Below are 24,569 nucleotides of genomic sequence, written 5' to 3'. Positions count from 1 at the left end.
TGGAAACACAAAGAGAAGGTCAAGTGAGAACTCCATGCTTCACCAGGACACTCAGGGGTGGACCAAAGATAGAAGAGACATGTCATCCAAGAGAAAGACAAGAAAGAGCAGAGGCCAGCCAGGAACTTGACTATGCTGGAGTCTGCTGGGACCACTGGTTCAGAAGGCAGATGTGAGGACTTGGGTAATAGCAAAGATAAAAAGGAGAGGACTGGGGAAGGAGTCGTGGGATGCATCCCCAAATCAGATCTCTGTGAGTCCTTTGTGAGCCCAATGCGCAACAGTCAAGAAGGCATGGGAAGCTCCACAGCCCGACCGGCCTCCTCTGGAAGTCTCCCCAGCGGCTGAGGGCTCAGGAGCAGGACCTGTGCCATTCATCTCTGTGTCCCCCAGCACTCCTGACTCGGGACCTTGACCAATACAGGATCTCAGGAAATGTGGACAGTTTTGTTGAAAGAAATCATTTAAAAGGAAGCCTCTGGACGTCAGTTACTTGTCACTTGTCAAAGAAGGCAGGGGGTAGAGCCAATAATTTCCAAGTGACTCTTAGCTGTTAAATTCTGTAATCCCATGAGCTCCCAAGTAACAAGAGATGCTAATAATAATAACTCTCTAAGTCGATATAGTAGTTTTTTTGGCCGCACCACCCGGCTTGTGGGATCTTAGTTCCCCAACCAGGGATCAAATGCAGGCGCCGGACAGTGGAAGCATGGAGTCCTAACCACTGGAACGCCATGGAATTCCCTCGATATAGTATTTTTATTTTTTTACAAAGGTCCTATGGATACATGCACAAAACACTGCATTTTTCAAAGATATACATATGTCTAAAAACATAGGTTAGAAGACAAATTGGAAGGACATATACTAAATATCCAAGAGTTGAAGCCCGGGAGAGGAAAGGAGAATGGGATTTTTGAATAGGAGATGAAGGAGAAAGTATCAGGTGAAACAAGAGAGGGATTTTGAACTGACCAATCATGGTACTGTACCATCAACTCAACCGCCTCTGAGGTCCAAGAGAAATCCAAAAAGTTCTAGAGCTTTTCTGTACCCAGGAGGAGAAGGCATAACAACATTTGATGATCACCAAACTAGTATAATTATCCCCAGTCTTGCTGAGTAATTGGGGGAGGCTGGTAGTTATTTGTCTAATATCCTTAATATGGTTCAAATTTGGAACAAAACACATATTTCCCAAAAGGCAGATTACTCGAAGAAACTGTCCTAACTGTTCCTCAATATAAAACAGTGGGTGCTTAGTGCCATATGCTAAGTCAGAGGAGAGGGAGATCTCTGAAGGTGGGGCCAGAAGGTCTCCAGAATGATGAAGAGACAGTGGTGTAAGTGCCTTCATTCATTCACTCAACAAATATTAACTTAGCACCTACTCAATGTGTTCAGTGCCATTCTAGACACTGGGGATTCCTGTATGAAAAGCACCACCACCAACAACAAAAAAGATCAGAGAGTGGTTAAGTGCTGTGAAGAGACTAGAGAAGGTGTGATAGATAGAGTGACTGCTTTAGTCTGGGAAAGGTCCCTCTGTGGGGTGCCCTCTAAGCTGAGATCAAGATGATAAAAGAAGTCAACCATGCTGAGATCAGAGGGAAAGCGTTCCAGCAAAGCAAAGACCATCCCCCCACCCCCTGCCCAAGTGAGAAGGTCATAATGGTTGGGAAGCAGAAAGAAGGCCAGAGTAGCTGGAGTGTGGTGGGTGGTGTGAGATGAGGCTGGAAAGTTGGGAGGGGATACATCACGTAGGTCCTAGCAAGCCAGGATAGGAGTGTGGATTTTACTCTGTCTGATGGGAAGCCACTGGAGGGTTTCAAGCAGGGGAGGGAAAGGATCTAACTTGTTTTTAAGTATTGCTCTCAAGCATGTGGAGAGTGTAGTGTTGGGGGCAAGAGAGAAAACAAAAAACCATGTGGGAGGCAGTTGCTGCCTGTAGGTAAGAGGGGATAGCGGCTTGGTCTCAGGTGGTGGCAGTTGAGACAAAGACAAGCATAGAGATCGGGGTACATTTTAGAAACAAAGTTGATGAGCCCTGTTGATGTATCAGACGTGGGAAATGCGGGAAAGGGTAATCAAGGGTAACCCCTAGATTCGGGACTTTAGTAACTGGTGGACGTCATTCATTAAGAAGGAAAACTGTGTACTTTGATTATTGCTGCTTAAGAGTTTAATATTTTGTTATCTGTACTTTAAAGTGTGTTGTACAACATATGCATGCTTGCCTTTGTTAAAAGAATAGGACCCAGTAAGCTTTGCATAAAGAAGTATATAACCATTGGCTCTGACCATAAGTGGAATTCTCATTGTGTAAAAATTCTATTGCTCTAGACTGCATTTCGTCCTCATTATAGCACAAACAGTAAAATGCTTTGTGATGCAGAAGAAGAAGGAGGAGAAGGAGAAACTGAGAGGAAAGCAGGCTGTTTAAACACATCCACCTCCTCCTTCTCCTCAGAGCTTGGTGGGGATAACAGTTCACTTTTAATCAGGATTCCCTTCTGCATGTAGCCTGCCTGTCATTACACATTATCTTTTTTTTTCATTTATCATCTCTCACTTGATAAATTATTAAGCCTAATGTTATACTATTAAGAGCATAATTACCAGTAATGATTAACTGCATTAGATTAACCTTAAGTTCAAGAATTTCTCTCCAAGATCCCCCCAAAGGGGGACAGTGGTCTTTAAGCAGTTGTAGGCTTTCCTGAGGCAGCCCTTCACCATCTGATGGAATGGGGGCCAGGGGAGCTTTGGGGGTATTAGTCCAGGTTCAGTTCATTTCTATCATGGTCACTACTGTTCTCCAGTCGCTCACCTTGGCCTCATCCAACCTCCCCCGCTTCGCCCCATGACCTGCACTCAGTTATTTACAAAACCCTGACTCTGCCTTCACAATGGCATAGGCAGCTAGCACTTTTTACATCGCCCTTGTACAGGCTGTCATTGCTTCTTAACAGGCTTCGAGGTGCTCTCCAGTCTCCCCCCACCCACATGACCTCTCCAAAGCACAACTCTGATCAAGTCACTTCCCTATTCAGAGACCCTTCCGGACCCCCAAATGAGCCTGCCAAGCAGTCTTTCCTGGCAGTTCCGGGTTTAAAGATGCAGTCTCAGGAATTCAGCAAGACTTCACGCTAAAGTTCCCTCCAGTGAGAAGGCAGCATGAGCTTAAAAATTAAAGTTTGAATGCTCTCTTGCCCTCTTCCAATCTGGGTGATCATAACATCTGCAAGCCTCAATCTTCTCCCATGACAGGGTTGTGCAGGAATCAAAGGAGATTATGAATCAGTAATGACACACTCAGCAGGCCCTCAATCAGTGTCCTTTCTTTCCTCCAAGAGGACAGTCACTTCACCCTCAAAGACAGTTCACAAGAGCTACAATGGACACTGTTATGGACTGAACTGTGTTCCTCCAAAATTCATATGTTGAAGTCCTAACCCTCAATGTGACTATATTTGGAAATTGGGTCTTTAGGGAGGAAATTAAGATTAAATTAGGTCATAAGGGTAAGGCCTAATCTAATACGATTGGTCCTTTTAAGAAGAGGAAGAGACACCAGTTCTCTCTCTGTCTCTGTCTCTCTCTCTCTCGCTGAATGTGCACAGAGAGAAGGCAGCCGTCCACAAGCCAGGAAGAGAGGTCTCACCAGAATCAACCCTGACAGCACCTTGATCTTGGATTTCTAACCTCTGGAACTGTGACAAAATAAATTTCTGTTGTGCAAGCCACTCAGTCTGTGGTGTTTTGCCATGGCAGCCCAAGCAGGTTAATACATACATCATTGCTTTATCACCTACACTCCTCTGACAGGTTTTCACACCACCCTTCCTCTCACTGGAGCTTGTTAACAATGCTTTCATCACTCTGACTTCCCAAAAGCCCTCTCTGTCCACACCTCACCCATGTTCATGCCCACTTGGGAATCATGCCCCGTCTAGGGAGTGACCTATGAAGCATCTTCTCCTTCTCTGTAATTTCCTCCCGCATTCCTTCTCAGTTCAGGATTTCAGACTTCCTCTGAAATTTTCCCAGCTTGACCTTGCTTCTGACTAACTTCTTTCCAGGCCTTCCTCATTCTCTGATGGGTCTCAAGAAGCCATTCCAAGTATTTAGATGGTTTGCTATCACAGTGCAAAATGTGCTGGGTCTGACCAAACCCAACAGGTTTCACAGCATGGTAATTGGGGAAATAATGTAATGTCACATTACAAAGAGAAAAAGACTATGTTTTCCTTTGACTTTAGGGAATTCACAATCATACTTTACTGCCTAAATTTCCTATCCTAGAAGGTTGGCAGGAGGGAAAAACCTAGGGAGAAATTAGAGGATCACAGAATCTTCCAGAACTGGATGGGCCCATAGATGTCACAGCTTGAATCCCCTCGGAAATACTCCCTCCGCCCCCTCCCCCCGTACCAAGTGAAGGTCAGCTTCTGGATGCGTGCCTCTAGTGACAGAGAACGCCCCACCTCACAAGGCAGCTGAATCCATAGTGGAACAACTCTAATGGTTGCAAAGTCCTTCTTTACCTTGAGCTTAAATCTCCCCATTTAGTCCTACTTGTGCCCTCTACAGTGCAACAGAACAAGTCAAATCTCTCTTCCACAAGCTAGTCTTTCCAATATCTGAGGACAGGGGTTGTACCCACCCTCAAATCTTCTCCAGGTTAAGCTTCCTCTTCTCATGTGTCTGCTCCTCACTGGCCACCCTTGTTGCTCTCTCTGTTGCCCTCAGCCCCACCTGTGTCCCCAAATAGGTCTCAGACCCTGGGCCTCTAGACCAGTCCAGACATGGGTTGTCCAGAGCTAAGCAGGCTGCCCTTCTTGACTTACCATCTGTTTTTAACATCATGTGGCTTCAAATACTTTTAAACCTGCCTCTCAGCCATGGGTCCTTGGCAGTGCTGAGGATGAAGCCAGTCCCTCTAATTCCCATCACTGTCAGAGAATCTGCCTCTAAATTATCTGGACCATTTAACAAGAATAGATTTCCTCTCATTGCAATTTAGATTCCTGATAATGTGGTTTGCCTTAGCAATACAGTGGCTCTATCACTTAAATTTTTTTCACTTCAATCCCTCCAGGGTTTGGCACAAATCTGATGTTTTCCCATGAGCCTTCTCTAAAGGGAAAACCACTTAAACCACAAGGAAGACATCTGGCCAAATTCATTTCTCCATACCAACTATTAATGTCTGGAGTTGGAAGCTAGCAGGGACTGCATCTACCTCTCAAACCAAAGGCAGACATCAGTCCATCTAGTGATCGCTCCTTCAGTGCTTAACTCAGCCCTAGAAATGGGCTCCCTAAACCATGCTACTCACAGAGTGCTCTGCGGGCCAGAAGCATTGGTTTCACCCAGGAGCTTAGGAGAGCTATGAGTGCTCAGTCCCCACCCCACACCTACTGAATCAGAGAAGTAAGGGTAGTTCTTACACACAGTGAAGTTTGAGAAACCTGCCCTAGACTGCCCTGAAGCTCACTGTTCCTCCTTAAACTTGTTTTGACCTCTCTTTGGGAGCAGAAGCCAGGGACTAACTACAAACTTGGGATGCTAAGATGAGGTGGACAAAAAGTTTGGGGTGAAAGAGGCTCTCTCTCCAAAATCCCCTACTGAACTTCCAGAGTTTACCATGGCATTTGGGCCACCCAGTGGGAGACACTGTCACTTCTCTACATGCCAACATATAGCACATGGACTGAAACAAGCTTTGACGAGTCTCACTGGTGAACCCCAGACCCAGCAGGCTCAGTTGAATAAAGACTTCCAGAGTATCCTCATGCCATAGCAAAGTTACTGAGACATTTCATACGGAAGTCTACAGAAGCCACTCAAAGGCTTTGTGGGAAATCCTTCCACAATTTGTCTCCTCAAGAGAGGGGGTTATAAGAGTTCCCAGAGCGTGACCTCAACCACCAGAGTCAATAAATATTGCTGACTGGAGGGCTCCTCTGCCCTGCCATGGCATGAAAATGGGAAGAGGAATTACAGGCTCTCAAGGGTCTCTGCAATCTAGCCTCATCCTCCTTCTCCAATCCCAGAAGCCCCTCCACACTCTTCCAAGTCCTGTACGCTCTAGCTAAATCACACAGACCCAGCCTCCTGGATATGCCCTGGGCTTTCCTGCCTCCTGCTTTTGTTTACACCATTTCCTTCTGCTTGGAACTCCCTCTCCATCAAGCTCTACCTGCAAAAACACTGTCCCAGTGACCAAAGGGAAGCCCAGTCCCATCTCTCTGCTGACACCTTCCAGAGCCAATCTCTTCCTCCTCTGACCTCTTACCCCACCTGTCGTCTGTTGCACTCTCCTGGTGCCTGTCAGGCCCTATTTTGGTAACTGCTTCCGTACAAGTGTTGTCCCGCAAATATCCTCTAGCTCTTGAAGAGCATTTCTGCTTCCATTTAGCATAGGACCTTTCTTGCACATGGCAAGCACTCAGTAAAAGTCTGCTGAGTGAGTGAGTGAGTGGGTGGGTGAGTGACAGCAAATCCTTGGAGTCTCCTCTTGAGGAAACGACAGGAACCATGGTGACCAAATGCCTTTGAGTTGCATTTATTCCCACTGGCTGCATGGAGTCGGGACTCTTAATGGGGACATGACAAGGATGGCTCTCTCCTGAGGAAGAGGCAATAAACCTGTCCTGCCAGGCCCACACGGGGCCCGTTAAAGACAGTGGGGCTGATTAGAGACTCTAAACTGCTCTGAGATGTCAAAAGGGTGACCTGTAAGCTCAGTGTTAGTGAGACCAAGACCTCAAGGGGGATCCGAACCTGAGGGTTAGTCCATCAAATAGGCAAAAAATTTTAAATGATAATATTTGGTATTGGCAAGTAAATAGTCTCTCCCATATAGTTCTGATAGAAATGTAATTCTGGAACACAGTTTGTTGGCACAAATCCAAAGATCATCTCCTTCCACCACACGATCCTACTTTTAGTATTCTATCTTAAGAAATTATCAGAGATGCAGAGAAAGACTTATACTTAAGGATTTCCTTAGTATGTTCAATGCCACCTTATTTACAATACAGGAAAGTTGGAAACAACATCAATGACCAACAATGGGAAAACCACTGGATAAATTAAGGTACATACTTAGGATGAAATATTACACTGCCTTTAAAATTATAGCTTTGAAGAATTTGTTATGAGGAGATGATTGTCACAAAAATGTCAAATAAAAAAAAACATACAAAGTTATATACCATATGATCCCCAAATTTTTAAAGATAGATAGGTAGATATAGAGACAGAGATATCCAAATTAAGCAGTGATTATCTCTGGAAAAGAAAACAGTAAGTGTGTTTTTGTATTTTTCTAAATTTCCCACAATGAGTTTGTGTAATTTTATAATCAGAACACAATTCTTTAAAACCTTTAACAATAAAGGGCAACAATTCCAGGGTGGTCTCAGATTAACTTGTAGAGCCTGAAGTCTTAGAACAAAGCATGCAGGGAAGTTATGTATTTGTTTCTGGGGTTGTAGAAAAAGACATGAAAATATCATTGAATGCTAATTGAAAATTATGTTTTATATGACATAAAATAGAAAATAGGAAATATATGGGAAAGCCTATTACTTGCCAACACTCAGTCATCTGATGTTAGAGCAGGGATTACCTTGGAAATAATTAAAGTCAACCCTATTCTTTCAAATGAAAACAAAATTAAAGCCCAGAGGAAGAAAGTAATTCAAGTTTACATATTCATTTTTTCTTTACTTCCACACCCTTAGCAAAGTAAGATAGTATGTGAACACTCAGGACCACTAGCTGAAGAGTCAAGAATTGCCTAAAGCAACAGACAATGGCTCTGTGTGTGTTCCTAGCTTTACCATCAGAGGTAGCCACTGGATTGAAAAAAGAGTGCCCTGTATATGCCTTGAAAGCACAGTTAAACAGTGTGCCTGCCCCCCACCCCCCCTTCTTCCCCTCCTATTAAGCACACTGAGAGGATTCCCACCCGGTTCTAATCTTGGTCCAGTGGTTAGGACTCTGCGCTCTCACTGTCGAGGGCCCAGGTTCAATCCCTGGTAGGGGAACTAAGATCCCACAAGCCATGTGGTGCAGCCAAAGAAAAATAATTCTTGGCTCTGCCAGGACAAATTATGTGACCTTGAGCAAGTCACGTTACTACGCTGAGCCTCAGTTTTCTCCACTATAAACTGAGGATAAGAATCCTTCTTAGCCTATTTCACAAGGGTGTTCTCTGGCTTAAATGAAGTGACACGTGAGAAATCTTTAGGAAAGTTTTACCCCACAAAGCCATACTATTCAGAAGAAATATTAATGATGCTTTTACATAGCCCGTGTTTTGATGGAGTTCCCTGAATTTCCTTAGACAGAGTGGTCATTTTCTCTTGGAGGGAGCAAGATCTTTGTAGCTCAAATGGAAAATGCACTCAGCTAATTTCAGGGAACCACTTTCTTTGTTAATGGATCATATAACACCCAGAATGTCCAGAGCTCTGGAGATGGCTTCCTGTTCTCAGCTTCTGTCTTTCCTTTAAGGAATGCTACCAGGATATCTCAGGGCCTCCTCTCCACTCCTCTGGGCTGTGCTGGATGCCTCCCTCGAGATATCCTCAGACAGTGGTTCTCAAACTTTGGCATGCACCACAATCTACACTCAAAATACAGGATGTCCACTTAAATCTGAATTTCAGATAAAAGAATACATTTTTTAGTAAAAGTATGTGCCAATATTGCGTGATACATACTTATACTGAAAAAGCATTCACTGTCTGAAATTCAGAGTTAACTGGCCAGCCAGTATTTTTATTTGCTAAATCTGGCAACCCTAGTCAGAATCACCTGGAAGATTTGCTAAACCACAGATGGCTGAGCCCCATCCCCTCAAGTTTCTGATACACTGGTCGAGGTTGGGGTTGGAAATTTTGCATTTCTAACAAGAACCCAAGTTTGTTTTTTTTTTTGCTGCTGCTGCTGTGGATACCACACTTTGAGAGCTCCGTCCTAGGAGAATAAGAAAGGGAGAGAGGATGACTAACTCACAGTGCCTCCTTGGAGGCCAAGTGTTGGGCCAGGCACTTCATTCACCTTATCTGATCATGCTCACAACAGTCTGTGAAGTGCATATTGTTCTCATTTTCATTTTACAGGTAAGAAGTCTGAGGACCAGAGCAGTGACGTGATTTGCCCAAGGTCCCACAGCCCAATGTGACCGATGCCCAAGGGACAGAAGAAGAGGCCAGAGCACCACACTGTCTTTCCCCCTTCCTCCCCAGACATTCCCTTCTGAACTTCCCTGAAGGGGCACAATGCGGTCAGACCCCCCAACCCACCTCATTGACTCATTGTAAATTCAGGAACAGCATGTGTGTATCTGCATCACACTTGTATTTCCGATACTTCCCTCATCCTCTGGGGAACTGGTCTTTAATCTAAATTAATATCTTGGGGCAGGTGGTGGTGTTGGGATGAATTGGGAGATTGGGATTGACATATATACACCAGTATGTATAAAATAGATAACTAATAAGAACATGCTGTATAAAAATATAAAATAGAATAAAATTCAAAACAAATAAAATAAAATAAAAAAATTTTAAAGACTCCAAAGAGTTTATGAGGAATATATCTATCTATATTTATACTGGAGCTATAAAATGAGAAATTGAAAGAATATGTACTTATGAAATCATTTAAAATAACAATAATAGACTTATTATATGTTAACAAAAAATAACATGTATTAATAAAAAGTGACTCTATTTTCCAAACTAAAAATAAATCAATTGATTAATTAATTAATTAACATCTTGGTTCCCTTAGTAAGGAATCTTTTCACAGGGGAAGTTTGAAAAGGTTTAATCTTTGACCCTTGCCATCTCTTAGGGATGACATTTCCTGGATTGGGACAGAAGAGAAAGTGGGGCTCACATATTTAGGCTATTTAATTTCAGAGACTCGTAAATATTTAGACACAGGCGTTCTCCAGAGTCATCATAATCTCTGTTTACCCTACGTCAGCTCAAAACGGACAATGGTGGCCTTTCACTTATTATCTTCATGAACTCTCTCTTTGCCCCAACAACCAAAGGGGCGTGAAATCAGGAAACCACTGCCAAAGCTGGCATCTTCCCACAGGCTGTTGGCACAAAAGGGGGGTGAGGTCTTCTGTTGGCATTTATAGGTCAAGGAGGCTGACGACCAACCCTCTCACCAGCTCAGACGGGCTCATCCTTGGGATGATCAACAACTCAGGGTCGCTCACCTGAAGGGCCTGATCAATATGCATGGTCTCTCCCCTATGCTGGCCCTCTTTCAGTTCCCAAGTATCCAAGACTCCTCCTCACCTCAGGCCTTTGACAATTCTGTTCCTTCTGCTTGGATCGCTCTTCCCCCAGTCTTCACATGGCTGCCTCCTTCTCATCTTTCAGAGCTCAACCTAAATGCCCATTCCTCAGAAAGGCCTTCCCTGATCCTCTTATGTACATAAAGACTCAAACACATTTCCTTCTTAATCCTCACCACTATTTGAAATTTCAGATACATTTTGTAAGAATGTGTGTCACACACACATACACACACACAAATATATGCCAGCACCTAACACAGAATGTGGCACATAGAAGGTAATCAATATGTAAATGTAGAATGAAATAATAGCAATGCATATATGGATAAATGATTGAATTCACACTTTAAGAAGCAGCATCTGGGAACTTCCCTGGTGGTCCAGTGGCTAAAGCTCCGCGCCCCCAATGCAGGAGGCCTGGGTTAGATTCCTGGTCAGGGAACTAGATCCCACATGCCGCAACTAAGAGTTCGCGTGCTGCAACTAAAGATCCCGCATGCCTCAATGAAGATCCCGCCTGCAGCAGTGAAGATCCCGCGTGCCGCAACTAAGACCTGGCGCAGCTAAATAAATAAATAAATAAAAAGAAGGAGGATCTGGAGATGAGATACAATAATAAGGACAATGATGATGATGATGATAAGAATGTCCAACCTGGGTAGTACTAACTGTATACTATTCTAAGAGATTTACATGTATTAACTACTTTAATCCTCAAAACAACCCTGTGAGGTAGGTGCTATGACCTCTATTTTGAAGTTGAGGAAACTGAGTCAGGAGAGGGTAAGTAACTCAGCCAAGGCCACAGAGATAGGAATGGATGGAACTGGGGTTAAGACCAAGGCAGCCTGGCTCCAGAGCCTATGCTCTTAACCCCAACTCCAAATCACCTCCCTTGCATACAGTTTATCCAAAACAAACATATAGCTGCAGCCAACTCAAAATGTGCCATGCCACTGGTAGACAGGGAAAGCCCAGATACATTTCTAACATGAACAATCCAAAGACTTCATCATGGCTGATAGTTTCAGCACTCTTCTGACCTCAACCAACTAGAGATATTGATTATAACTTACTTTTCCCTTTCTCTGTTGGCAGAAGTGCTAATGTATTAGAGAATGCTGGGAAGACAGCCAGAGGGAAAGGAGAAGCCAGGAGCTTAGGTACAAACTAGATGACAGGAACTTGGCTACACACCAGTCAACTGAGGCCTCGGAACACAAAGGATACATGGGATGGTGAGTGCCTGTGCATGAATCAGAGAAACTCCTCAGAGGAGACCAAGCCTTGAAGAATTGGAGGGAAATGGGTCCACCAAAGAGAGAGAGAGAGGGAAGGATGAGGGGGAGAGAGCAAAAGGAGGAGGAAAGCAGAGGGGAGGAAGAGGAGGAGAAGGAAGAGAAGAAAGACGAGGAGGAAGAGAAAGAACTGGTCCTTCGAGAGTAAGGCAGTCACTGGCATGCTAAGCAAAAAACTCTCACCACAAAGGAGACACAGATATATGGGAACTGACAAGTTTTGCAAAATCTTGACTTAAACTGAGAGAAACCAAATGTTTGAGATAGTGAGGAAGCATGGCCACACCAGACTTTACCAAGGAGTCCAATCTGGGCTGAAATCAGGCACTCTGATTAGGGCCAGGGTTGGTTTTCCAGTTTTACTACCATGAGCCAAGAAAAAAAAAAAAACCTAAAGGAAAAAAATGTTCTGTGTACATAGGAACAGAAACGTGGAGCACTGCTGGAAGCAGCCTTTCACTTGGACTCAGCACCCTCCTAACCTCCTGAATTCTTTCCACCGCCTACACAGTGTGGTCACTGCACCAGAGAGGAGAATGCAGGCTGAGGGCTCAGGTGACATCAACAAAGGGATCCAGTATGAGGGTCTGGGGACATATCCCTCTTCTCCCTCTCATTCCTTTAATTCAGCACATACTAGATGCAAGGCCCTGGACTAGGTGGTGGAAGAGATTAAAAAAAAAAAAAAAGATTAAGAAAAACACAGGCTCAACCCTGGGACAAATGAAAGCACACACAGCTACATGCAATCAGAGCAGGAAGACAGGGCCACCTGGACTTGGCAGTCACTTCCACCCAGGCTTATGAAGGTCAAGTACTTGTCTGTCTCCCATCTCACATCTTCCCGACCCTTGCTCCCTTGGCGAGCTCTCTGCCTCTCCTGGGTCCATTCGCCTTGTTCCTGCTCTTCCTCTCTCATTCATGAGTTCTCACCTAGGTCTTAGGCCCGCCAGCCTCTTCCAGGCCTCCCGGTGGCCACTCCAGTAGCATCCTAAGTGGCTGAACTTTGATCTGATCATTAGGTTTCAGAGACTTAATCAGATACATTTTACTCAAAAGAGTCTAAGAAGTATGAGAAGCTGTCCTCTTTCCTCAGAGAAAATTTCCATCAGGGTCTCTGGTCAAACCTAAATGAAAGAATGTCTTGGTTTTCAGAGAAACCTGTAGACTGTACCTATAGATCTCATAAATTTCCATCTCAAAGGATAAGGAAAAAGAGACCTGAGTAACCAGAAGAACAGGGAGAACCCTAGCTCTGCTGTTATCTTGTGTGAACTTGGGCAACCCATGGGGTTAATTGTCATTCTTGCTGGATCACTGAGGATTCAATCAGATAGATGATTGAAAAAAGAACAAGAGCTAAACCTGAGAGTTTGTGTGCCAGGTTCTGTTCTGAGACTGAGTGTGCATCCTCACAACAACCTCAAGTAAGTACTGTTATCTCTGTTATAAGAAAACAAATGTAAGGCACACAGATGTTAAGTAACTCAAACAGGGTCACACAGCTAGTAAGGGGCAGAGGCTGCATTTGAACCCAAGCAGCCTGGCCCAAACCTGAACAAGAGGTCAACAAACTAGAGCCTACGGGCCAAATCTGGCCATCCTCCTGTTTTTATAAATAGAGTTTTACTGGAACACAGCCATGCCCATCCATCTATGTATTGTCCATGGCTGCTTTCATGCTACAGCAGCAGAGTTTAATAGTTGTGACAGAGATATTTACTCTGTGGGCCTCTGCAAAGAAAGTTTGTCAACCCGTGACCTAAACCACTGTGATATACTCCTCTCTGATGATTCTTTAATAGTAAAGGAAGGAAAGAAACTGTGGCTATTGAGAGACACACAGCCATCACATTTCCACTGGCGATGGACTGGTTCGCATGTACACACCCATTTCCCCCATGCTTGTTCCTTCCTCTGTGGTGTGAAATCTCAGCATTTTAGTCCTGGAAGAGGCTTTGAGATCTCAATCTTACTGTTTCCCACACTGAGGCGACTCTCTGAGACTCAGAGAGGCTGATGATTTGCCTGACGTCACAAATCTAGGACAAAGCACATCCTCTGGCTCCTTGTGAGGTCCCCACTCCCTTTAGAATACTTACTTCTGAAGTGTTTGAAAATGCCTTGGGCGTTGTTGAAGGGTTGGCTCAGCCCTGTTGTACTCGCTGTTCCCATGGACCTGGCTCTGCCAGTGGTCCTGGCTGGTGTGACCAAACTCTCTTCCAAAACAAAAGTTCTCCGTGGGGCTGTGCACCTGGGGCTCTATCTCTCTGAGTAATTTCTGCTGCCACTAGCCAAGGCATGGAGAATTTCCCCTTCAAAGCTCACTTTCCTGCTTTCACGTCTCCCACATCCTCAAAGAATCATTACAGCACAGCACCCAGGCAGTTGTTCATCAAAGGCACCAAACCATGGTGCCAGCCCACAATTACATAAGGTTTCATTTTACTCACGAGGTTTCGTGTTTCTCAGTTGGCTTGGCTTGCCTCAGTGTGACTCAGGTTTCTGGGGGCCTCCCTGCCTGGCCCTCTTTGTGAGTTGACCTTCCTTTACCCAGCCCTGGAGTCCTTGCTCCTCCTCCCAATGGTCCCTCACTTCTATCCCTAGGCCAAGCACAAACCATTTTTCCCTCTTGGCCTCATTAACTTCTTAGGAACGGGGTCTTTTTCCAGAGTGCCTGGATCTCCACCTGTTACAGGTCAAAACTGCCGCATTCAAAGTCACTGAAGCCCCCAGGAATGCCCCCCAACTGGCGTCTCCTTTATCCAATCTTCTTTCAGATTTTATGAGCTCTGATTTCCACCTGCTTTTCTCATGGGTGACTATCCAAGCCCTCGGGGCCTCAGGTGTATCAATCCAAGGTCAATACAAGTCCTTTCCTCCTAAAAATCCCCTGGGACTATCTTTCCGAAGCTTCTCTGGTTGCTCACGCATCCTACAGCACAAAGCAACAGGGCTAAAGGCAGATGAAGGAGGAAAAGTGTCCCCTTGGAGGCTGAGAGAAATGTCAGCTCCAAGAGCCTGTGGCCCCTGTGATGTCCTCCTTGGGCCAGCACATTTGAGGACAGATATTCTGGTTATAAATTTATAGACCGATGACAGGCTTAAACTGACTTTGTATTTTAATCCAAAGGGAAATTTAGAAGCACAGTTTTGTGAATTCCCTGGCAGTCCAGTGGTTAAGACTCCGCACTTCCACTGCAGGGGGCACGGGTTCTATTCCTGGTCAGGGAACTACGATCCCGCATGCCCCGTGGCCAAAAAAAAAAAAAAGAAAGAAAGAAAGAAAATACAGAATGTCTTGGCAGGCCCCAATTATCTGCACTACCTATTCAGGTATTTTTCTCTCAATGCTCACCCAGAAGGATCCCCTCCAGCCTGGCCAACATCAGCAAAATGGCTTGAGCGAGGACGAGGACGGCTGGGAGAGGCACGCATCCACCCAAGAGAGGTCCCCAAACCTCTCCTCCCCACCAGGGTGTGGGTCCCTCAAATGTCCCTAAAACCTTGGGGGGGTGCCCCATATTTCCCACGCACGTGCTTCTCCTTTGCACCCAGAAGTGCAATTGAACTGGTCAAACCACACGTTCCAATATGGGGACTGCAGAAGGCAGCCGTATCCATTTAAAAAAAAAAGAAAGAAATATATTCTTTCTGAAATATAGTTTTGATGCAGTTTAAACTATTTTTCAATTCTGGAGAGAAAGTAGTTTGATTTGCATTTTCTTGCATGCCTTGTTCTTTCAAGTGTGTACTACAATAGTTTTAAAATCATTTTAAATTTTAGGATGGAAATCATCATGCTTATTTTTCTTCAAAATTAGCAGTTTTTAAATTTTGTAAGTCAGCAGAACCTTGCCCTCTAACAAAATCTTAGCAGATTCCCCTCATATAAAATAAGTAAAAGACGGGTTGCTGGGAAGGAGAGTGAGGGCACCCCTGAGGCATTTCTACAGCGCCTAAGAGTTGTAGTGAACATATTTTTAAAGGCTGCTACCGGGGAGGGGAAAGGGTAAGCTGGGACGAAGTGAGAAAGTAGCACTGACATATATACACTACCAAATGTAAAATAGATAGCTAGTGGGAAGCAGCTGCATAGCACAGGGAGATCAGCTCCGTGCTTTGTGACCACCTAGAGGGGTGGGATAGGGAGGGTGGGAGGGAGGCGCAAGAGGGAGGGGATATGGGGATATATGTATACATATAGCTGATTCACTTTGTTATACAGCAGAAACGAACACAACATTGTAAAGCAATTATACTCCAATAAAGATGTAAAAAAAATAAATAAAAGATAAAAACTACTACCTTAGAATATAACCATACTTTACTGAATCAAAAACACCAACTATTGTTAAGACATACCACGGAGCACGAAGAAAGAAAAAACATTGCCACTTAAAGTATGGCATGCCACTGACTGTCAGACACAGTCAATCTCAGAACTGTAAAAATGTGGTGAATGTGTAGCTGGAATTGATGACTTACAGTAGTATAAATAAATTACATATAAATCGTGTTCATATACTCACACAGTCAATGTGAAAGTTAAATTTAAGTGATGTGGTAGCAATATCTTCACATAAATGCTAGCTTCCATTTACTGGGCACCAGACAAGTGCCAGCTGGGGCGTTGCCCTGACACTCTTAACCTTCCTTCCATTTGTTAATGTTCCGATTTACTGAGCACCTGCCAAGCACAGTGCTGAGTGCTGCACATGCATAATCTCATTTAATCCTGACAAGAACCCTCCAAAGTACATATTATTCTCCTGTTTTATAGAGGGAGAAACTGAAGCTCATGGAAGTTCAGTGACTTCCCCAAGGTCATACAACTAGTAAATGAGGCAGGTCAGATGAGCTGACTTCAAAGCCCATACTCATTCTACTCTAGAATTTTCTAGAATTAAAGCATTTTCAGAGTTGGGAGGGACTTAGAGGTCATTGTATCCCCATTCAAGAATCCCCCTTGCGGGGGCTTCCCTTGTGGCGCAGTAGTTGAGAATCTGCCTGCTAATGCAGGGGACACGGGTTCGAGCCCTGGTCTGGGAAGATCCCACATGCCGCAGAGCAACTAGGCCCGTGAGCCTCAACTACTGAGCCTGCGCATCTGGAGCCTGTGCTCCGCAACAAGAGAGGCCGCGACAGTGAGAGGCCCGCGCACCGCGATGAAGAGTGGCCTCCGCTTGCCGCAACTAGAGAAAGCCCTCGCACAGAAACGAAGACCCAACACAGCCAAAAATAAATATATAAATAAATAAATAAATAAATAAATAAAAAGATTACTATTTTTAAAAAAAAAAGAATCCCCCTTGCCAGGATCCCTAATAGATGTTGATATTCTCAGTAAATCTGACCAGATAGGGAAGAGTCTACCCAAACCAGTGATTATCAAGCCTGCCTGATCATCAAAAGCACCTGGGAAGCTTTTTTTAAATGCAGATTCTTGGGGCCCTCTTCCAAGGTTTTTTAATCTAGTAGGTCTGGAGTGAGGCCCAGGAATCTGTATTTTTAGAAAGCACATCCAGGTGACTCAGATACATGGGCAGGTTTACGAACGATTAACGTAATCTCATGAAACCTTAGATGGAAACTGTTGTTGGAGGAAGAAAAGTCAAATTTCAGCCTCATCAAGGAAGCAGGAACTTCTGCACAAAAGCGGAATGATGCCATGTTTCTCTGTTGGTTAGAATAATCCGAGACATGAGTAAGGAAAACAACACCCACCGGAAACCCCACATGAACCATTGAAACTTACCTGTTTTGGGTGGGGCTAATCCTCTCATCACCCAACTCTCAGTCCAGACCCAAACCCAGGTGCCATCAGGAAGAAAGACATCATCACTGGTTAAGATGTGATGTGTTCCCAGGCCTAGCCCAAAATGTATATCTCCTACGGGTGGTTCTGCCCCATGCCTCTGCCTTCTTGTTGGCTTCTCCAAGACCCAGAGATTGGAAGCTAAGGCCTTACCCCCAATAAATCAGCCCTAGAAAGTTTACATGAAGAGATATGAGTTTCCTGTTAAAGAGGGAGGAAGGAAGAGAAAAGAGGTCAGGATGCAAACCAAGGCTGGATGAACACATGGCAGGCTTACTCTTGGGGGCACTGAAGCATTAGATGGGGTGGGGGTACACTGGTTTCCAAACAACTAAAGTAAACTTCAAGGTCCTATTCAGTTTTCTAATTCAGAAAATCTCAAGTCCACTGAGATTTCATGCCAGCCTTGGCTGTGAAATCTGTAGAGCAGCACTGTCCAATAGAACTTTCTAAAATGATGGAAATGTTCTAGATCTGCAGTGTCCAATATGGTGGCTACCATCTACATGTAGCTATTAAGCACTTGAAATATGGCTAGTGTGACTAAGGAAATAAATTTTTTATCTTATTTTAATTTCAATTTAAAAAGCCAATGTGATTAGTGGCTACCATATCGGACAGTGCAGTTCTAGAGGGACTACTCCAACCTTGCCTTGAACTTTGCAATCAGAGCTGCCTATCCAACACCAGCTTTTAGGAAAGCACCAAAGTCCAAAGCATGAGAAGATAAAATGTGTCAGGAGAGACCACCATGAGGGACTCACCACAGAAGTCAGCATCTGCCCAGTATTCTTGGCCAAGGGTAAAGCAGAAGTGACTTCAGGGATAACATTAGCAACTGTGAAGATGCCAATTATTAAAATCCATCCCCAAATAGCTGATCAAAGGCCAAGTGCAGGAAGTGGCATGATTTCCTCCTACCTTCCCTCTGTTCTGTGTATACGACAGTGACAGCCTCCACTTTCTTGCTTCTCTTCCTCCATAGCTGTCGCTCTCTTCTCATTGTATGTACACTTCATTACCCCTGCCCCTTTCACCAGCCAGTCCTGCTTTGTATCTTATGCCCAAAGAATTTCACAATTTGGCCAATCTGGTCAACCAGTAGTTTCGATGAGAACTCTGGATTGAAATAATCATTGGGCTGACTGATAACCCAGCAGAGCCCTGTGCTGTTAGGATGGAAGGGCCCTTCCAGTTTCTCTTCCACCCATGCACATGTCCTTTGATTGGGATACTTCTGCCTATGTGCAAGTGTCAGGGAAAACACCTCACATTTATACAAAATACAAAATCCATCAAGAGATGAGGAAAACTGTAACTGGGAACAGTAGGGGGCTCCTTCTCCAGCCACTCTACAAATGTTTATTGAGGGCCTCCTGTGTATCAGGCACTGTGTTAGGCTCCTGAGGTAGGAGAGATAAAGTCTCTCCTCTGTGGGTCTTAAAGTAGCAAAAAGGTAGCAAAAGAGCTACTATTTATTGAGTTTCCACCCCACAAGCAGTCTCCGCTTCTCATCATACTCCTGGAAGGCAAATATTACCAACTCCCAGACTTGCCCAAGATCACCTCGGACTGTGTGCTCTTTTTGCTTCTCCACACTGTCCTCCTTGTGAAGTCTTTCCTCTGTTTATCCCTTGAAAAAATTCCAAGTGTTATTTATTTAAAGGCTATTCCCTTACCGCAAAAGATTAAGGGTGCCCAGAGACCTGGAGAGCAGGTGACCCATTATCAGGGATCTAAGGCAGGAAGAAAGAATCACCATCACCCAAAGCCAACAAGAAAATGGCCTCCTATGGGGAATATCATAGTTCAGCAAATAGTATTTCAGAGAAAACTTACCGGCCACCACACCATACTTCGTCCTGCCAGGAAGAAGCCTCCAACAGTCCCACGATTAGTGGAAAACATGGCCTGGGGAGGAAGTGTCAAAAATTTAATAGAAAACTAGAACAGAGTAACCTTGCCAGCCAAGAGGACCAACCCCATCCCCCATATACTTGCACTTTCTTCAACCCACTTCACTTTCTGAAACACTTCCACATTCCTTACTTCCTTGGAGCTCAGAAGACGGAGGCAGGAACCTATATTTGACAGACAATTAACACAGATTTGTTGAGCCCCCTGTGCGCTAGGCAGTGCCAGGGAGAGCATAGCTCAGATCTTTCTGGACCCCTGGCAGGGAGCCTTCCATAGGTCATAGTCTTAGGGCCTCTATAGTGGTTTTTCTGGGAATAGCAAGGGGACCAATAGCCCCAAGGAGCAGGGGAGGTAGCTAGGGCTGAAACAAAAATAAGTTCCAAGGAGTCAGGTTCTGGCAGTTGGTCAGGGAAAGACCATTCTGAAGGTCATTCTGAAGTCGAAGCAGGTTGATACCCTCCAGGCATGGTTGGAGGGACAGGAAAAGAGGGTATGGGGCCCAGACATAACACTTCCAAGTTGGTCTCAGAAATGAAGAGCTTAGAGGAAGAATGTTAGTGTAAAGACTAGGTAGGAAGCTGGACAATTCAGCAAAGATATCGGGGATGGATAAAAGGTGAGGAGAGGCTTTTCCTCTCTGGAATGTTCATACCCTCATCTCCTGCATACCCATCCTTCAAGGCCCCTCAAACACTACCTTCCCCATGAAACCTTACCAGACACTCCCCCACACCTCCTCCCCTACAGCCTCCCCGCCAACCCCCCCAAAAATAATCTCTCTCTCCTGTGAACATCTAGCAAACTCCATCTATACCTCATTCACAGCCCTTACAAATTTTTTACTTTGTGTTATCAAATTACAAAATTTTTCCAGCTTTATTGGGGTATATTTGACAAATAAAAATTGTATATATTTAAGGTGTACAATGTGATGTCTGGGAGAAGCTCCAGGACGTCAGATCTGAGCTCAGTACCAGGAAGAATTTCCTCACCATCAGAACTGTCCAGAGATGGAAATAGCACCACTGGGGTAAGTTTCTGCTGGAAGTATTCGAGCGAAGTGCTAACAATTTGTCAGAATGATTTTGTCAAGTGGTTTAAACAAGATACTTGAGAATAGGATGAAGAGGGTTGAATGCAATAAACTTAGGCCCTCACTTTATGAAAATACATGAAGAAAGAAGAAACTCAGCACCACCGGGACACTGTCACAGCAGTGCAAGTTGTGATAAGGACCATGGAGAGGGTATTCCCAGAAAGGACAGTGTCTTAGGGAAGGGGAAGGGTGAGATAGTAGAAAGAGCATTGCCTTTGGCCTCATGAGACCTGGGTTCTGGTCCCAGCTCTGGGGCTGATTCATCTGAGTGACTTCTGGTCACCCTCTCTGATCTTCACCTGTAAAATGGAAAGGTTGGGCTCCCCCAGGGGCCATTAAGACTCAGGCATCCAATGATGCTGTTAATGCAAATGACTGCATAAGGCAGGGGTCAGTAAATTTTTTTCTGTTAAGAAAAAGGGTCGGGGACTTCTCTGGTGGTGCAGTGGTTGAGAATCCACCTGCCAATGCAGGGGACACGGATTCAAGCCCTGGTCCGGGGAGATCCCACATGCCACGGAGCAGCTAAGCCCGTGCGCCACAACTACTGAGCCTGCACTCTAGAGCCTGCGAGCCACAACTACTGAGCCCGCACTCCTAGAGCCCATGCTCCACAACAAGAGAAGCCACCGCGATGAGAAGCCCGCGCACCACAACGAAGAGTAGCCCCCACTCACCACAACTAGAGAAAGCCTGCGCACAGCAACGAAGACACAGCACAGCCAAAAAATTAATTAATTAATTAATTATTTATTTATAAGTGTCGGGTAGTAAATAGTTTAGGCTTTGTGGGATACATATGAGCTCCACTGCATGTTCTTCTTGTTTGGTTTTGTTTTTTCCAACCCCTTAGAAGTGTTAAAAAAAAAAAAAAATTCTTAACTTGTGAGCCATACAAAAATAGGCTGTGGGTCAGATTTGGCCCATGGGCTGTAGTTTAACAAACCCTGGCACAAGGGGTTTTAGGATATCTTAATGAAGTCTTCCAGAAGGAATAAAGTCAGAGATTCAGCCTAAAAGGATACAAAATCCCTCCAGAAACAAACTGAGAGGTGGTGAAAGAAAAATGGAACTACACCCTAAAGAAATAATAAACTCAAGCCCAAATATGATTGGATGAGGCAGCATTGGAAAAGGATAAAACAGAACAAAACAATATTGGAAGAGATGGGGATGGTGATAGAGGGCCTAGATCACTCTGTCTCTGCAGCCCAGGGATCATGCAGGAGTCAGGATGCCTGTCCCTGAACCAAGCCACCCTTGACACTCCAACAGAAAAAGAGGAATGTAAACTGGAAGAAATCCAGCACGTTATATGATCAGGGTTTAGAGGCAGTGACTAATGAGGGAAGACTAAATGTAGACAAACACTAGCAGGCTCATTAAGTATCGTTTAACAAGACAAGTGATACTAATTCACAGATATTTGAAAAATGTAAACACTGTAATCATCAGGACTGGTAGGGCTAAAATGAGATTGGTTAGGGGAACGGAGATTATCAGCAATCGTCTGGGAAACAGGCGGTACAGCACATCTAACAGATGATGGATTCCCATCTTGCCTGCAGCACTTACAAGCTGGGGTAGGGGGAGGAAGGCAGGCAAGGTGGCAAAGCATGTGGTGCCATGGAAAAACGAGAGTCAAGAGACCAGATTTCCATGTATTGCAACCTTAGGCAAATCACAACCACCTGGGGCTTCAGTTTTTCATTCTGTAAAGTGGGGATTAGCATTCCTGCCCTCCTTGTGGCTTTTTTTGAAGATGTCCTACCCAACTGACAACTTTTGTCCATTTTACTTAAAAGGATAAAAATCATTCAGGGCCTGGCTCATATCCTGGAGGGCAAACGATAATAGTACTAAAAAAGACTCCTAGAGTCCATAGGAGCTTTCAGATACATCTCTGCAGATCCTCACAGCCACGTGGGGTGTCATAAGAACAGGTAAGATTGTACCCATTGCACATTTGAATAAACTGAGACTGAGCGGGGTTACCAACATCGCAAGGCTGGAACATGTCAAAGCCAGTGCTAAACCTGAAAACCCTGGCTCCTGGCTGGACTTTCCACCATGTCTGGGAAGCTGAGAGTACTGAGCAAGAATCAGCCACACAGATTCCTTGTGACACTTTAGGCTTTCAGTCACATCTGGTTTCTACAATTACTTTTTTCTTTTTAAAAATCAACACTTCCTTTTATCTCTAAAAAAGACCTCTTGGCCATGAAGGGGTTAAAGCCCACCCTCCTCTCCTCTAAATCAAAAGACTTCAACCACCTGTTAGCACCCCAGCCTCCTGGCCTGCGGTCCCCCATGAAAGCCTTTGAGAGTGACTGGAATATGTTCACACTTAAAATACCTCTCTTCCAGTTGCTGGGTGTGCCAGCGTCTGTCACAAGTGAAATTTTCAAGTTCAAGACTACTAAGAACAAGTTTCTCTGGTTTGGTGTGTCCCCATAGTCCCAAAAGGGAGCCACACGCATTTCCCTCTCCCCAGCACCAGGCCACCCTCCAGTCTTCCTCCTCCTCCTCCTCTTCCTGGGCCCAGCTTTTCCAGCTCTCACTCACTCCAGCCCCTAGATCCCAGGGCACAAGACCTCTCCCAGGTGGGGGATGCAGGGCAGCCCCTCTGCCTTGGGCTGCCCCACAGCACCTGCAGCTGGTAGAGGCTGGTGTCCTTCCGGATCTACCCTGTTTCTTTCCCCTCTGAAACTGGATGACTAAGAGGCAGGACAGTAGTCACCTCCTTGGGGCTCATTTCCCAAGCCCTGGGATCCTTCCTGCAGCTACCAGCTGGTCCTCTCCTGCCCCTCACACCCCCAGCCCACAGCCTCTCCAATCTCTCACTCTCCTTCTCTGCTCACAGAGCCGGGGTGGGGGAGCCTCCTCGGGCACTGGCCAGCACCCCGTCACTTCTGCTCACCCTTGCTTGGCCCCTCACCTCACACGGTGCCCCCTGAACTCCTCTCAAACATTTCAAAGTCATTTCCACTCGGCTCCACACACCCTTCAGCCCACCCTCCCCTCCTTGCAGTTCACCAAGGCGGTGGCTCCTCCGTGTGCCCCCTCCTCCCTCCCCTTGGCCCTTGCCCCCTCAGCCCGCGTTTCAGGACCCCTACATACCCACAGCCCGACAGCCATCACCACCACGAAGTAGACGACGATGACAGAGATGTCGGCCGCATTGCGGATGCGCTCGTAGGCCTTGAGGGGCTCGGCGGTGGCAGTGGTCGCGGGGCTCCAGGTGCTACTGTCCATGACGGCGGCCGCGATGCGTCCCTCCAGCCCAGGCCGCTCGCTCCTTATATGGTCTCCGGGTTAATGATCAGCCCCGGGGAGGGGACCCGTGAAGTCTGGCAGCAGTGCTGTCTTGCAGGAGCCCCAGCGCTGCGCCGTAGGGGAGCAGCTCTGAGTGCAGAACGAGGAGGATCTGGCAGAGCTTTGGTGGGGAGGTGGGCGGGTAGATAAGCGCTCTCCCTCGAGCGGGGTGGGGCCGGCCAGGGGGTGGTGCCCTCCTAGCACAAAGGCCCACTGTGCTCCGGCACCGGCACCGGGCACCGTGCAGCCTCGCCTGGCCTGCTGTGGGGCCACACCCAGGCCAGGGCTCCAGCGGCTCCATTGAGGAGCCAGGCTTCCTGGTGCTGGGGGCCTAGAAGCTTCAGATCACCTGCCACCTGCTGTTGGACCAGTCTTGTGTTCTCTGCGGACCTGGCTTCTCCATGTGTAAAATGAGTGCGGGACTGTTCCAGGAATCAGCCAAGTTCTTGGTCTCCATGGAGAACATTCTGGGGAGAACCAGAAGTTGCTGGATGTTGCTGGAAAAAAATTCAGCATGATGGCAGTATCTTGGCCACTCATCGGTGAGTGGGATGACCACTCACCCATCCACCTTTCTGCCTCTCCCTCTACAGCCTGCAGTGCCCAGGGGCACTGTTACCCCAGCTGTAAGGAAGAAGGAACTGAGACTGGGAAAAAGGATCCCACTGGGAGCTATTTCCTTGCCCTGTGCCTCACCCAGTAATGTTATTTGGGGCCCTTCCAAGGCAGGTGGGAGGGAGGAAAGATACTAGAGAATCCCTTCCAAGGAACTCATCAAACCCTAGC

At 45.7% G+C, this 24,569-nt stretch overlaps 1 protein-coding gene across 1 annotated transcript in view; it reads right to left on the bottom strand.

Moving 5' to 3' along the window:
* SLC5A1 (solute carrier family 5 member 1) overlaps positions 1–24,212 on the bottom strand; it is a 57,654-nt gene extending 33,442 nt beyond the window's left edge. Inside the window, exons 1-2 of the mRNA XM_061170474.1 lie at positions 23,589–24,212; positions 19,295–19,366 (exon numbers count right to left, since the gene is read on the bottom strand). Of these exons, the coding sequence (XP_061026457.1) occupies positions 19,295–19,366; positions 23,589–23,723 (207 nt within the window). The 5' untranslated portion in view covers positions 23,724–24,212. The remainder of the gene's footprint in view (positions 1–19,294; positions 19,367–23,588) is intronic.
* Between the last annotated feature and the right edge of the window lie 357 nt (positions 24,213–24,569).

This window comes from Eubalaena glacialis, chromosome 15 (assembly GCF_028564815.1).
Source record: "Eubalaena glacialis isolate mEubGla1 chromosome 15, mEubGla1.1.hap2.+ XY, whole genome shotgun sequence".
NCBI lineage: Eukaryota > Metazoa > Chordata > Mammalia > Artiodactyla > Balaenidae > Eubalaena > Eubalaena glacialis.
This window is presented reverse-complemented; position numbering and strand designations above follow the sequence as displayed.